The following is a 16,325-nucleotide window of genomic DNA, read 5'->3' as shown; positions in this document are numbered from 1 at the left end:
GAGGGGTGATGGAGACAGGGTGTGTGGAAGAAGATGGCGCTGGCGGAAACGGGGAAGGCTGTAGGGGAAGTCGTGGATGACGGTGACGAGGATGGTCGGCTGGGAAGGAGGGTTGACGACGAACTGGAGTCTGAAAACTCAATGAACCAGGAACACCTTCTTCCCCTCCGCCAGCATATTCTTGAACGCATCAGCACCACCTCCACATTTTGCGGCATTTATTAGCTTTTTGCATTTGACATTAATTTTACATATTTGAGACCTACTGATACTTCAAAAAAAAACTCAGGTAGTCTACGTCACAGATAATAAAACAGACCGTGAATCCGGCAGAAAAGATGCGATACAGGAGGACAGGACATTTGACACGCTGGCCTTCATCAGTCAGGACACTGAGTACGGGGGTCGGAGGTCACGTTGCAGTTGCAGATGACGTCGGTCAGGCCGCACTTGGAGTATGGAGTTCAGTTCTGCTTGCCTTGCTCTAAGAGAAATCTCAACGAACTGGAAAGATTACAGAGGGAGATTTGCGAGGATGCTGCCGGGACAGGAGGGACTGAGTTATGGAGCGAGGCTGGAAATGCTGAGACTTTTTACCGTGACATTACAGAGGTGTAGAAAACCACGAGGGACACATATCAGGCGAATGCGTGCACTCTATTTCCCCAGGACTAGGGTATCGAGAGAATTAACGCACATGATTGAGGTGAGAGTAGCTAAAGACAGAAGCGGGGAACGAGTTGGGTTAGATTAAAGGGATACAGTGGGATGGGGAGAGTGGTAGAGACGGAGTAGAGAATCGAGGGAGAGTCCGGGAATAGAAGGGGGAATGGGGGGAAGGGGAGGCAAGAAAGCGGGGTGAGGAAAATGGGGATGAAACACAGGAGGCAGGAGTAGAGAGGGATGGGAGAGAGACTTTAGATCGACGACGGTAAAGAGAGTTCGAGATGTTGAGCAAGATTGCATTTGAAGGAAAGAGGAGAATAGGGAAAGGGTGAGGGGCAGCGCGGCGGAAGGGGTAGTGTAAGTGGTTAAGAGAAATGGAGGAGAAAGAGGGTTTTATCGTTATATTCAAGTCGGTCTCACTGGTTGTTGACAGAGATCCTGGATCTTTTCAGAAATAACCGGGCACAACGGTGCAGACCTCTCACAGATGAAGAGATAACGAACCTGATCGCAAGGTTTACGCTCAGTGTACGATCTACATACACCACACTCGGGGAATCCACCGTACATCCGGAACATGACATTCGAAGCCACTTCCCTGTCAAGGAGGGGTAAACAATTTCAACGCACCTCCAGCTGTCAGTCCCCAAAAGCACTGATACTGTCCCTCGCCATCGACCCTTGGCACCCCAACATGCCCCACAACCCCACTTTCGCAGCACAGCCCTGTGTCAGTCTCCAGAATACTCCCACTGACCCACTCTCTCCCTGCAGCCCTGTGTCAGTCTCCAGAATACTCCCACTGACCCACTCTCTCCCTGCAGCCCTGTGTCAGTCTCCGGAATACTCCCACTGACCCACTCTCTCCCTGCAGCCATGTGTCAGTCATTAAAGTAATACATTGCCCCACTCTCTACGCACAGATTGGTATCAGAGATCAGAATAATAGCAATACCCAACCTTCGCCTCACAGGCCCGTGTCAGTCCCCAAAATATTCCCACAGCGCTATTGTCTTCGAAGGCCCCATCTCAGTCCTCAAAATGTCCCACTCCTCTACTGTCTCCCGACAGGTCTGTGTTTGTTGCCTAAGTACTCACTGTCACCACTCCCACCCCACATATCAGTGTCAGTCCAAACTACACTCACTGCCTGTCTCTCTCCCCACAGCCCCGTGCCGGTCCCGGAAATAATCCCACTGCTCAACCCTCTTCTTCGTGACCTGTGTCAATCACCAAAACATCTCCCGCTTCCCATGCTCTCCCCACGGACGTGTCTCTGTCCCCAGAGTACTCCCACTGAACCATTCTCTCCCCACAGATCAGTGACTGTCCCCAAAGTACACCCCTCCGTCATTCTCTCCCCACAGACATGTGCCAGGCCCCAAAGTGCCCCCACTGCCTCACTCTCTCCCACAACCTGGGTCAGTTCCCAACAGAGCTCTATAGATCCACTCTCACCCCAAGGCCCCGTGCGGGTCCCCAAAATAATATCAATGCCTCGCCTTCTCCCTAAAGATTTGTGTCAATCACCAAAAGACTCACTCTCGCACTCTCTCCCCACAGCCCATGTCAGTTCCCACATTTGGAGAAGGATGTCTGAGGATCCGAACGGGAGTGCGGCGGGAGCCATTTTGATTTTTTCTTCTTCTCATCGGAGTTAAGAGAGGCGGGACTGCGCAGGCGTGTGACGTTGGGCAGTGAAGCGGGGAAGATTTAAAAGGAACACAGCCTCAGCGGGCAGCGTCGTTTTGCGGGCAGCGGTGTGAGCCGGGAGCAGAGTGAAGGCTTAAGGGCTTTGGCTCAACGGGCTTAGGCGGAAAAGGGCGTGGCAAGGTAGGTTTAGTTTTTAATTTTAAAAAGGGGAAATTATGAGTGTGAGGGCAGGTTGCTGCTCTCGGTGTCGGATGTGCAAGGTCCTGGAGTCTGTCAGCCTCCCGGACGTGTACAGCTGCACCAGGTACGCAGAGCTGCAGCTCCTAAGGGACCGTGTTAGGGAACTGGAGATGCAGCTCGATGACCTTCGTCTGGTCAGGGAGAGTGAGGAGATAACAGAGAGGAGTTACAGGCAGGTGGTCACACCAGGGCCACGGGAGGCAGACAAGTGGGTCACGGTTAGGAGAGTGAAGTGCAAGAGTTAGCTACTAGAGAGTACCCCAGTGACTGTATCCCTTGACAATAAATACTCCTGCTTGAAAACTGTTGGGGGGGCAACCTACCTGGGGTAAAAGACAGTGGCCGTGCCAATGGCACAGTGTCCTGCCCTGTAGCTCAGAAGGGTAGGGAAAGGAAGAGGAAGGCAGTAGTAATCGGGGACTCGATAGTTAGGGGTCAGATAGGCAATTCTGTGGACGCAGTCAAGAGATCCGGATGTTACTTTGCCTCCCTGGTGCCAGGGTCCGGGATGTATCCGATCGCGTCCAGGATATCCTGAACTGGGAGGGTGAGGAACCGGAGGTCGTGATACATATCGGTACCAATGACACATGTAGGAAAAGGGAAGTGGTCCTGAATGGTTAATGTCGGGAGTTTGGGAAGGGAATTGAGAAGAAGGACCGCAAAGGTAGGAATCTTGGTATCAATGCCTGTGGCATACGACAGTGAGAGTAGGAATTGAATGAGGTGGAGGATAAATGCATGGCTGAAGGATTGGAGCAGGGAGGAGTGAATCAAGTTTGTGGATCATTGGGACCTCTTTTGTGACCTGTGGACACCATGGACCTGTGGCACCCACTCTCTCCCTGCAGCCCTGCGTCAGTCACCAAAGTAATCCCAGCCCAACTCTCTACCCACAGATCGGTGTCCGTGTCCAGAATAATAACAGTACCCAACCTTCTCCTCACAGGTCCATGTCAGTCCCCAAAATATTCCCACAGCGCCAGTGTCTTACAAGGCCCCATGTCAGTCCTCAAAATGCTCCCACTTCTTTACTGTCTCCCCACAGGCCTGTGTTTTCTGCCTAAGTACTCACACTCACCACTCCCACCCCACAGATCAGTGTCAGTCCAAACTACACCCACTGCCTGACTCTCTCCCCAGAGCCCCGTGCCGGTCATCGAAATAATCCCACAACCCTCTTCTTTGAGGCCTGTGTCAGTCACCAAAACATCTCCCGCTTCCCATGCTCTCCCCACGGACGTGTCTCAGTCCCCAGAGTACTCCCACTGAACCATTCTCTCCCCACAGATCTGTGTCTGTCCCCAAAGTACACCCCTCCCTCATTTTCTCCCCACAGACATGTGCCAGGCCCCAAAGTGCTCCCACTCCTCACTCTCTACCATAACCAGGGTCAATTCCCAGAAGAGCTCCATAGGTCCACTCTCTCCCCACGGCCCCGTGCTGGTCCCCAAAATACTTGCGATTCCCACTCTCACCACAAGACCAAGTGCGAGTCCCCAAAATAATCCCAATGCCTAGCCTTCCCATAAAGATCTGAGTTAACCACCAAAAGACTCCCACTTCGCATTCTCTTCCCACAGCCCATGTCAGTTCCCATAGGGAGTTAGCAAGGAAGTTCAGAAGAAGGACCGCAATGTTAGTAATCTCGGGATTACCGACTGTGCCACGCGACAGTGACAGTAGGAATGGAATGAGATGGAGGATAACTGCGTGGCTGAGGAATTGGAGCAGGGGGCAGTGATTCAAATTTCTGGGATCATCATTATGGCAGGTGTGACCCGCACAAAAAGTACGGGTTACATTTGAATTCTAAGGGGACATACCACCAGGCGGGAAGATTTGCTAAGGCTACTGGGGCGTCTTTAAACTAGAATGGTTGGGGTGTGAATCAATTTGAAGAAACTAGGAGAGAGTTATTTCACAAATAGAGAAAGCTTGTCGACAGTGTGCGAGTGAGGATAGGCAGGTGATAGAGAAGGGGTACGCTCAGACAGAAGATGTAGGAGAGAAGGAAGAAAAAGATAATAAATTTGTTTGTACCGTTTGGGAAAAACATAGAGGAAAGGTGGAGAGTTTCTTAAATGCATCTATATTAATGTTAGGAGCATTGTAAGAAATGTGGATGAGCTTAGAGCATGGATTGATACCTGGAAATATGATGCTGTAGCAATTAGTGAATTATGGTTGCAGGATGGGTGTGATTGGCAAATAAGTATTCGTTGATTTCCTTGTTTGTCAGAGAAAATATTGCAGCGGTGTGAATTCAGGATAGATTAGAGGGCTCGTCTAGTGATGCTATTTGGGGGGAATTGAGGAATGGGAAAGGTGTTGTAACAATTCTAGACCACCTAATGTGGAGCGAGAATTGGATGGCAAATTTGTAAGGAGATAGCAGATATTTGTAGTAAGCACAAGGTTGTGATTGCGGGAGATTTTAATTTTCCACACATGGACTGGGAAGCCAATTCTGTAAAAGTGCTGGATGGTTTGGAGTTTGTAGAATCTATGCAGTATAGTTTTTTGCAGCAATACATAGAGGTACCAACTAGAGAAAGGGCAGTTCTGGATCTCCTGTTAGGGCATGACATAGGTCAGGTGACGGAGGTAAGATTTGGGGAACTCTTCAGGTCCAGTTATCACAATATCATTAGTTTCAATATAATTATGGAGAAGGAAATGACTGGACACAGGGTAGAAATTTTTGATTGGAGAAAGGCTAACTTTGAGGAGATGCGAATGGATTTAGAAGGAGTGGATTGGGACAATTTGTTTTATGGGAAGGATGTAATAAAGAAATAGAGATCATTTAACGTTGAAATTCTGTGGGTACAGAATGATTATGTTCCTGTTAGGTTGAAAGGAAAGTTTAAAAGTTTGAGACATCCATCATTTTGAAGGGATATTGATGGTTCGGAAAAAGAGAGAGATCTACAATAAATACAGGCAGCATAGAGTAAATGAGGTGCTCAAGGAATGTAAAGAATGTAAAAAGAATCTTAAGAAAGAAATTAGAAAAGCTGAAACAAGATATGAGGTTGCTTTGGCAAATAGGGTGAAAATAAATCCAAAGGATTTTTGCAGTTATATTAATAGGAAAATGATAGTGAAATATAAAATGGGTCTCTTAGAGAATCAGAGGGAATAGCCATGTGTGGAATCAAACGAGATGGGGAAGATTTTGAACAATTACTTTACATCGGTATTCACTGAGGAGAAGGATATTGAATTGTGTAAGGTGAGGCAAACAAGCAGGGTAGTTAAGGGAAATATGATGATTGAAGAAGAAGAAGTACTGGAGTTTTTAAAAAATATAAAAGTGGATAAGTCTTCAGGTCTTGACAGAGTCTCCCCTAGGACCTTGACGGAAGTTACTAAGAGAAAACCTAACAGTTATCGGCCTGCAAGTCTGACGTCAGTGGTGTGTAAATTAATGGAAATTACTCTCAGGGATGGAATATATAATTAGCTGGATAGGCAGGGTCTGATTAGAAGGAGTTAATATGAATTTGTGCGTGGAAGGTCATGTTTGACAAATATTATCGAATTTTTTGAAGAGGTTACGAGGAAGGTTGATGAGGGTAAAGCAGTGGATGTTGTCTATATGGACTTCAGTCAGGCTTTTGACAACGTTCCGCACGAAAGGTTATTAATATTGAAGTAGTAAAATGGATTCAACAGTGGCTGGATGGGAGATGCTGCAGAGTAGTGGTAGATAACTGTTTGTCAGGTTGGAGCCCGCTGACTAGAGATATGCCTCAGGGATCTGTACTGGGTCCAATGTTGCTTGTCATACACATTAATGATCTGGTTGATGGGGTGGTAAACTGGATTAGTAAGAATGTAGATAATGCTAAGATAGATGCCGTTGTTGATAATGAAGTAGGCTTTCAAAGCTTGCAGAGATATTTAGCCCAGCCTGAAGAGTGTGCTGGAAGATGGCCGATAGAGTTTAATGCTGTTAACTGTGAGTTGCAACATTTTGGTAGGACTCATCAAAATAAGAAATACATGGTAAATGGCAGGGCATTGTGGAATTCTGTATAACAGAGTGATCTAGGAATAATGGTGCATAGTTCCCTGAAGGTGGAATCTCATGTGGATAGGGTGGTGAAGAAAGCTTTTTGTATCCTGGTCTTTATAAATCAGAGCATTGAGTTTTGGAGTTGGGATGTTATGGTAAAATTGTACAAAACATTGGTGTGACCAAATTTGGAGTATTCTGTGCAGTTCTGGTCATTGAATTATCGGAAGGATGTCAACAAAATAGAGAGAGTACAGAGTAGATTTACTAGAATGTTACCTGGGTTTCAGCACCTGAGTTACACAGAAAGGTTGAACAAGTTAGATTTTTATTCCTTTAAGCGGAGAAGGTTGATTGGGATCTTGATAGAGGTATTTAAAATTTTGAGGGAGTTAGATAGAGTTGACACAGTTAGGCTTTCTCATTGAGAGGAGGGGTAATTCAAACAAGAGGACATGAGTTGAGAGTTAAGGGGGCAAAAGTACAGTGGCGACTCGAGGGGGATCTTCTTTACTCAGAGAGTGGTAGCTGTGTGAAACGAGCTTCCAGTAGAAGTGGTAGTGGCAGGTTCCATTTTGTCATTTAAACAAATGGATAGGCATATGGATAGGAAAGGGATGGAGGGTTATGGAGTGCAGTTAGATGGGACTAGGTGAGAGTAAGCGTTCGTCACGTACCAGAAGGGCCGAGATGGCCTGTTTCCATGCTGTAATTGTTATGTAGTGATATGGTTATATTAATTTTACTGCACACTCAGTACCAACAGCCCTTGTCGATCCTCAAATCCAATTGCTCATTCTCTCACCGCAGAACTTTCTCTGTCTCCAAAACGCCCCGAATGCCCACTCTCAACCCACAGCCCTTGTTTGTCCGCAAACGCATACCACTGTCGACTCCCTTTAGCAACCCGTGTCTGACCACAAACTAATCCCACTGCACACAACCTTCCCGCAGCCTGTGCAAGTCCTCAAATTAAATCCACTGCCCACTCGCTTCTCGCAGCGTGTATCAAACAGACGACCCACTTTCTTCTCAGAAACTTGCAAGATCCCAAATCTCACCAGTCTTTGCATTTTCCAATCCAGTATGAATTGCCTTGGTCGCGGACAGTTTTAGTAACAAAATTCTGTGAAATTAAATTGCTATCATTAATGATTGAATTCAAAATATATTTACGGTGCGTCCCTTTATGTCTGCACCCAGGAGAGGGTGAAGGGATGGTGTTGAAAGAGAATGGCACGGAAGTGTATGATGTGACGGTGTGGAATGAGCCTCACAGCAGGAGTGTGTGATGGGACGATGAGGAGGGAGATTCACTCTGTGTCTGACCCCGGGGGTGTGTGATGGGACGATGAGGAGGGAGCTTCACTCTGTGTCAGACCCCGAGAGTGTGTGATGGGACGGTGTAGAATGAATCTCACTATGTGTCTGACACCGGACAAGTGTGATGGAACGGTGTGAAGGAGATTCGATCCGTTTCTGACAGCAGGAGTATGTGCTGGTACGAGAAGGTGGGAGCTTCACTCTGCGTCTGACCACGGAAGTATGACATCAAACGGTATGGAGGGAGCTTCCCTCTAGTGTGGATATATCTTCCGTCGATCTGACACGTACCTCTTCTTCTGCTGAATTTATTTCAAGAAGTTTAGAATCAGATTTCGAACAATACTGCTTCGCTTCATCGTAGGAAGTGCTAACCGTGGATATATAATAACAGGGGCCTTCATTTCTGATCCAGTTCTGGGAAAACGCTTGCTCTGGAAATTGGGAAAAAAGAAACAGTGAATCTCACTGCGTACCGTCCATTACATCCATTGTGAGTCAGACTCCGAAAGACGATCCATCCTCACAGACCCATCACACACACCTGGTCAAGTATAGAATGAAACACCCTCCCCACCGGTCCCTTGACAAATTGGCTCAGGAATTTCCGAACAAGTAGCAGTGAATCCGCCAGGAGACAGACGCCGTCCAATCAAATAATCCCGGGGTCAGACACAGACTGAAGCTCCCTCCACACCGTCCAATCTCACACTCCCGGGGTCAGACACAGAGTGAATCTCCCTCCACACCCTCCCATCACACACTCCCGGGGATAGACACCGAGTGAATCTCCCTCCACACCCTCCCATCACACACTCCCGGGGTCAGACACAGAGTGTATCTACCTCCATACCTTCCCATCAAACACTCCCTTGGACAGACACCGAGTGAATCTCCCTCCAAACCCTCACATCACACACACCCGGAGTCCATCACAGAGTGAAGCTCCCTCCACACCGTCCCATCACACACTCCCGGGGTCAGACATAGAGTGAGGCACCCTCCACATCGTCCTATCACACACTCCCGGTGTCAGACACAGAGTGAATCTCCCTCCACACCTTCTCATCACACGTTCCCGAGCCTAACATAGTCTAAATCTCCCTCCTTACGCTCTCCTTACATCACACACCTCCTGGCGAGTCACAGAGTGAAGCTCTCTCTCAACCGTCCGATCACGCTCAGCTGTGCTCTCACACAAAGTGAGGTTCCGCAAACGCTCTCCCATGGCACACTGACGGGTTCAGACTCGCTCCACAACATCCATTCACACAATCCGGTGTCACATAGAATGAACGTCCCTCTGCACTGTCCTGTCACACAGTCCCGGAGTCATACACAGATGCCCTCTCTCTCTAGCATCCCATGACGCACACCGGGAATCAGGCACAGAGTGTTGCACCCTCAATACCTTCTCATCGCACACTCCCGGGGCCAGAGACACAGTGAAACTCCCTCCACACCGTCCCATCGCTCACTTCCGGATTCAGACACAGAGTGATGCTCCGTCTGTTCCCTCCCATTCCTCTCTCTGGGATTCGGACATAGACAGAAGCACACACTGTCGGAATCAGACAGAGAGTGAGGCCCCCGCAGTACTGTCCCGTCACACACTCATGGATTCAAACTGAAGTCAGTCTCCATGGTGCCATAACACACTTCAGGGGTCAGACATGGGGTGAACCGCTCTAAGCAATGTCCCAACACACGATCCCGCTGTTAGACACAGAGTGAATCCACCTCCACAACGTCTCGTCAGACTCTCCTGGATTCAGTGATAGAATGAAACTGTCTTCACGCAGCCCCATCACACACTCACCGGGTCAAACACAGAGTGAATCACCCTCCATACCATCTCTTCACCCACTCCCGATGTCAAGCACAGAGTGACGCTTCCTCTCTCCATGCCTGCCCTGTGATGAGGAACGGGTGAAAGAGGGGGATGATGCCTCACCTCTTCTGCTGGTCAACAATTTACAGATTTGAGCCTTGGTTTCGTTGACAGATCTGTACTTCGTCTCCACCTCAGTGAACTGGTGACGGAGATCTCTGTGCATTCTTTTAAGATCGGACAGATTAGAGTTGAGCGCAGAAAGCTTGGACTGAAGGGATGAGTTTAACTCATGGTAGTTTCGGTCGGTGGTGATCTTAGACTGACGAATCTGTGATACTGAGAGACATGGTAAAGGATGTTTACACGTGAGTCAGCGTCACGCTACCGAACGGGTCACAGAGAGTGTTGTGTCAGTGTCACGGTGAAGGGTGTCACAGTGAAGGATGTGCTGGGGTCACAGTGAGAGGCGTTTCTGTGTCACGCTGAAGGGTATATCAATGTCCAGTGGTTTCACGGTGGTAGAGTATATGTGTCCGTTCTTGTCTGGTTTTGTCTCTGTCACGGTGAGAGACATGTCGTGGCCACGCTGTGTATGAGAGGGTCACGCTGAGCTGTTAGACGGTGTCACGGAGAGTACTATGTTGGAGTCAGTGTGAATTTAGGAGTCGGTATCACGTTCAGGGGTTTTCCTATGTCAGGGCGAGGTGCGGGAAATTTCCTCGGTGAGAGGTGCATCGGTGTTATTTTGAGGGTGATACTGTCTTGCTAAAGGGTGTTAAAGTGACGCGTGAGTCTTTGTCACGATGCGGTGCAGAGCGGTTCACGCTGAGGAGCGTGAAGTTGTCCCGGTATACGGCAACTCAGTGTCACGGTGAAGAGCGTGCCGGTGTCATTCTGAAGAGTGTGTTTCAGATCGCCTTGAGGAGTTTATCAATAACACGGTCAGGGACATGTCGATGTTAGTGAGGGGTGCGTTGCGGTCAGTGTGATTGCCATGTGTGTGTCCTTTTCGCGGTTAGCAGTGTAAATATGTCTCGTTGAAGGTCGTGAACGTGCTGAAGCGACAGGATTGCTGATGTTATGGTGAACGGCGTGTCGGTGTCAGGACAAGTCTTGATTTTCTTACGGTAGGGTCCGTGTTTTTATCACGGTTAGGTGTGTGTCTGTTTTACAGAACCTAGAACATGGAATATTTCAGCACGTCAATGCCCTTCGGCCCAAAATGCTGTGCCGACCCTTAAACCCTGCATCCCATATAACCGCCCTATTCAGGTTCCCCTATATACCTGTCTAGTAGTCTCTTAAATTTCACTAGTGTATCTCCCTCCACCACAGACTCAGGTAGTGCATTCCACGCACCAACCACTCTCTGAGTAAAAAACCTTTCTCTAATATCCCCTTTGAACTTCCCTCCCCTTACCTTAAAGCCATGTCCTCTTGTACTGAGCAGTGGTGCCCTGGGGAAGAGGCGCTGGCTGTCCACTCTATCTATTCCTCTTAATATCTTGTGCACCTCTATCATGTCTCCTCTCATCCTCCTTCTCTCCAGAGAGTAAAGCCCTAGCTCCCTTAATCTCTGATCATAATGAATACTCTCAAAACCAGGCAGCATCCTGGTAAATCTCCTCTGTACAGTTACCTATGCACATCCCTCCTATACTGAGGCGACCAGAGAGGACACAGTACTCCAAGTGTGGCCTAACCAGAGTTTTATAGAGCTGCATGATTACCTCGCGACTCTTAAATTCTATCCCTCGACTTATGAAAGCTAACTCTCCATAAGCTTTCTTAACTACCCTATCTACCTGTGAGGAAACGTTCATGGATCTGTGGAAATATACCCCCAGATCCCTCTGTTCCTCCGCAGTAACAGGTATCCTGCCATTTACAGTGTACTCTGCCTTAGAGCTTGTCCTTGCAAAGTGTACCACCTCACACTTCTCCGGGTTGAACATCTGCCACTTCTCAGCCCACTTCTGCATCTTATCAATGTCTCTCTGCAATCTTCGACAATCCTCCACGTGATCCACAACACCACGAAAACTTCGTGTTGCTTGAAAACTTCCCAGCGCAGACTTCTACCCCCACATCCAGGTCGTTAATAAAATTCACGAAAAGTAGGGGTGCCGGAACCGATCCTTGTGGGACAGCACTAAGGCCTTCAAAGGAGCAATTTTGACAGTGCAGAGTTTGTGACTTCATGTCAGGATTAAAGGCAAAGTGAATTTGATAAAGGGAATTTGTTTTTTGAGGGATATTGGAAACCTGATAAAGGAGAAGAGAGAGAGAGATAAGAGAGTTATGGGAAACCCAGCATATAAGGTGCTTTAGGAGTATGAAAAGTGCAAGAAAATACTTAAGAAATCTGGAGGGCTAAAAGAAGACACGAGGTTGCTTTGGCAGTCAGGATGAAGGACACTCCAAAGAGCTTCTGCAGGTATATTAAGAGCTAAAGGATAGTAAGAGATAAAATTGGTCCTCTTGATGAACGGAGTTGTCGGCAATGTATGGAACCAAAAGAAATGGGGAAGATTTTTTTTTAGCAACTCTATTTACTAAGGAACTAGCAAGGAGTACATGGAAATAAGGCAAACAAGTAGTGAGGTCACGGAGCCAACAAAGATGCAGAGGAGGATGTGCTTGCTGTCTTGAGGCAATCAGAGTCGATAAATCCCCATGACTGGACAAAGTATTCCCTCTGACCTTGAAAGAGACTATTGTTAGAATTGCAGGGGCCGTGGCAGATATATTGAAAATGTTGGCATCCACGGGTGAGTGCCGGAGGATTGGAGGGTAGCTCATGCTGTTCCGTTATTTAGAAACAGTTCTAAATGAAATCCGGGAAATTATAGGCCGGTATGTTTGACGTCAGTCGGATGTAACTTATTGGAAGGAGTACTAAGAGATAGGATCAACAGACAGGAACTTATCAGGGAGAGTCAACATGGTCCTGTGCGTGGTGGATCAGGTTTAACCAATCTATTAGAGTTTTTCGAGGAGATTACCAGGAAAGTGGATGAAGGGAAGGCAGTGGATGTTGTCTACATGGACTTCAGTAAGGCCTTTGACAAGGTCCCACGTGAGCGGTTAGTTAGGAAGTTTCAGTCGCTAGGTATACATGGTGAGGTAGTAAATTGGATTAGACATTGGCTCAATGGGGGAAGTCAGATACTGGTAGTGGAGGATTGCTTCTCTGAGTGGAGGCTTGTGACTAGTGGTGTTCCACAGGGAACAGTGCTGTGTCCAATGTTATTTGTCATCTATAACAATAATCTGGATGATAATGTGCTGAATTGGATCAGCACATTTGCAGAGTGATTTGGACCAGCTGGAAGAATGATATGGCAAATGGAAGATGGAGTTTACTGCAGACAAGTGTGAGGTATTGCACCTCGGATGGATAAACCAAGGTAGAACATACAAGTTAAATGGTAGGGCACTGAGGAGTGCAGTGGAACAGAGGGATCCCGGGAATAGAGATACATGATTCCCTAAAATTTGCGTCACAGACAGAGCTTTCGGCACATTGTCCTTGATGAATCAAAGGACTGTTATGGCGACGTTTTATAAGACATTGATGAGGCCGAATTTGGAGTATTGGGTGCATTTATGTTCACGTAATTAGAGGAAGGATATTAATAAGGTTTAAAGAGTGCAGAGAATGTTTTCAAGGATGTTACCAGGACTTGAGAAACTGAGTTACAGAGAAAGGTTGGATACTTTCGGACTTTATTCTCTGGAGCACAGAAGAAAGAGGGGAGATTTGGAAGAGGTTTATAAAATTACGGTGTGTATAGTGAATGCAAGCAGGCTTTTTTCCCACTGAGGTTAAGGGAGAACAAAAGAAACAAAGGGCGTGGGTTAAGGGTGAAGGGGGAAACATTTAAAGGGCACATTATTGGGGCTTCTTCACACAGAGAGTGGTGGGAGTCTGGAATGAGCGGCCATTTGAAGTGGTGAATGCAGTCGCTCTTTTATCATTTAAGAAAAACTTGGACAGGTACCTGGATGAAAGGAGCATACAAGGATATGGTCTGGGGCAGGACAGTGGGACTAGGCAGTAAAAATGTTTCCGCACAGCCAAGAAGAGCCGAAAAGCCTGTTTCTGTGCTGTAACGTTCTATGGCACTATGGCTGTCAGTTGTGTGCCGGTATCACGTTGAGCGATGTGCTGATGAGTGTTCTGTCGAGGTCACGGTGAGGGATGTGTCGTAGTCATTGTAAGCGGCCCTTCAGTACTACAGTGAGGGGTGTCTTGGTATCAGAGTGAAGGTGTTTCGGTGTAATGTTAGGAATGTGTCGCTGTTACAGTGGCCATTTTTATTCTCTGCGGATTGGTCGTTGCGACCTTAGTGAAACTCACCATGAATCCTCCAGCAGATACCCGTGATAATGAGGGCCGCTGTTAAAACGCAGATTAACCAGATGCTTGAGTCTGATCGGTCTCTCCTTGCGGGTTGATCGCTTCCCATGTCGTCTGTGGAAAAATCGTTCCTTGACTTTGTTAATCGTCCTTTTCCCTGATCAAATCCACCCCTGCTTTTCCCACTCCCTGAGTTCAAATCAGTATCTCCCCTCCTGAAGAGCAATGAACGTAAATCACAGTAAAGAACAGGCCCTTCGGCCACAATTTTGTGCTAAACCAGTGAAATCCTTTCTGCCTAAGCAATATCCATCTCCCTCCAATCCCTGTACACGCTCCTGCCTGTCACCGCTCTGGACTAATACACCGTCTGTCTGGTCTCCTTGTATCTCTCATAATGATATCGACCTGTATTTCCTCCACCCTCAGTCTCCGCCGCTCTAGACTAATACACCGTCTGACTGGTCTCCCTGTGTCTCTCGTAACGATATGATATAATATAATATAATATAATATAATATAATATAATATAATATAATATAATATAATATAATATAATATAATATAATATAATATAGGGCAGAAGAATGAAAGGGCTTTGGGTCCACGGGCCCCGGCGGTAACGGGACGAGGTGAGGCAGTTGTTCATTGCAAAAGGGGGTAGTATGTGTGTGATGCCAGTTTTCTGTGGTCGGTGTCATATGTGGGAAGTCCTGGAGTCTCCCGGCGTCCCGGAAGGCCACATCTGCACCCGGTGCATCGAGATGCAACTCCTAAGGGACCGTGTTAGGGAACTGGAGATCCAGCTCGATGACCTACGTCTGGTCAGGGAGAGTGTGGAGGTGATAGAGAGGAGTTACAGACAGGTGGATACGCCGGGGCCACGGGGGACTGAGAAATGGGTCACAATCAGGAGAGAAAAGGGGAATGGTAAGGTACTAGAGAGTACCCCTGCATATGTACCACTTGACAATGAGAACACCTGTTTGAGTACTGTTGCGGGGTGGGGGGGGGGAACAGCCTACCTGGGGGAAGCGACATTGGTCGTGACTCTGACAAAGAGTCTGACCCTGTGGTTCAGAAAGGTAGGGAAAAAAAAGAGGAAGGTAGTAGTGATAGGGTACTCTGTAGTCAGGGGATCAGACAAGCGATTCTGTGGACGCAGGAAAGAAACCCAGGTGGTAGTTTGCCTCCCTGCTGCCAGGGTCCGTGATGTTTCTGATCGCGTCCTAGGTATCCTGCAGTGGAAGCGAAAACAGCCAGAGGTCGTGGTACATATTGGTATCAATGGCATAGGTAGAAAAAGGGAAGAGATCTAGAAAGAAGACTACAGGGAGTTAGGAAGGAAGTTGAAAAGCAGGACCTCAAAGGTGGTAATTTCGGGATTGCTAGCTGTGCCACGCGACAGTGAGAATAGGAATAGAATGAAGTGGAGGATAACTGCGTGGCTGAGGGAATGGAGCAGGGGGCAGGGATTCAGATTTCTGGATCATTGGGACCTCTTTTGTGGCGGGTGTGATCTATACAAAAAGGACGGTTGCATTTGAATCCCAGGGGGACCAATATCCTGGCGGGCAGGTTTGTTAGAGCTGTTAGGGAGGGTTTAAACTACTTTGGCATGGGAGTGGGAATCAGAATGTGAGTGCAGGGATTAAGGTAGAAGGACAAGGGCATGATGCTATGACTTCTGAGTTGATGAGGAAGGATAGACAGGGGACAAAACATAATTGTAGCCAGTTAAAGGGGTTCAAATTTGTCTATTTCAATGTTAGGATTATTAGGAACAAGGAGAATGAACCTGGAGCATGGAGTCGTACGTGGAACTACGATGTTGTGGCCGTTACTGAAACTTGGTTGGAGGAAGGGCAGGATTTGATGGTGCAGGTCCCGGGGTTCAGGTGTTTTAAAAAGAATAGGATGGGAGCAGAAAAAGGTTGGGGAGTGGCATTGCTGGTCAGGGATAGTATCACGGCTATAGAAGGTGAGGACGCTGCAGAAGGAGTGTCCACGGAGTCAGTCTGGGTGGAAGTCAGAAATAGGAAGGGATCAATCACTATGCTGGGAGTAGTCTATAGGCCCCCAAATAGTCCTCGGGACACCGATGACAGATAGATAGGCAGATTTTAGATTGGAACAGGAAATACGGGGTAGCAGTTATGGGTGATTTCAACTTCCCTCATATTGACTGGCACCTCCTGAATGCAGGGGGATAGATGGAGCTG

General features: G+C 47.6%; 1 protein-coding gene across 1 annotated transcript in view; it reads right to left on the bottom strand.

The window, feature by feature from the left end:
• Positions 1–358: 358 nt before the first annotated feature.
• LOC140720706 (oxidized low-density lipoprotein receptor 1-like) overlaps positions 359–16,325 on the bottom strand; it is a 36,376-nt gene continuing 20,409 nt past the window's right edge. Inside the window, exons 4-9 of the mRNA XM_073035537.1 lie at positions 14,104–14,217; positions 9,861–10,076; positions 8,198–8,340; positions 7,645–7,709; positions 1,171–1,264; positions 359–504 (exon numbers count right to left, since the gene is read on the bottom strand). Of these exons, the coding sequence (XP_072891638.1) occupies positions 385–504; positions 1,171–1,264; positions 7,645–7,709; positions 8,198–8,340; positions 9,861–10,076; positions 14,104–14,212 (747 nt within the window). The 5' untranslated portion in view covers positions 14,213–14,217 and the 3' untranslated portion in view covers positions 359–384. The remainder of the gene's footprint in view (positions 505–1,170; positions 1,265–7,644; positions 7,710–8,197; positions 8,341–9,860; positions 10,077–14,103; positions 14,218–16,325) is intronic.

The sequence above is a fragment of the Hemitrygon akajei genome, unplaced genomic scaffold (assembly GCF_048418815.1).
Source record: "Hemitrygon akajei unplaced genomic scaffold, sHemAka1.3 Scf000046, whole genome shotgun sequence".
Lineage (NCBI taxonomy): Eukaryota > Metazoa > Chordata > Chondrichthyes > Myliobatiformes > Dasyatidae > Hemitrygon > Hemitrygon akajei.
Note: the sequence above shows the minus strand (reverse complement) of the source record. Positions and strands in the feature narration are given on the sequence as shown.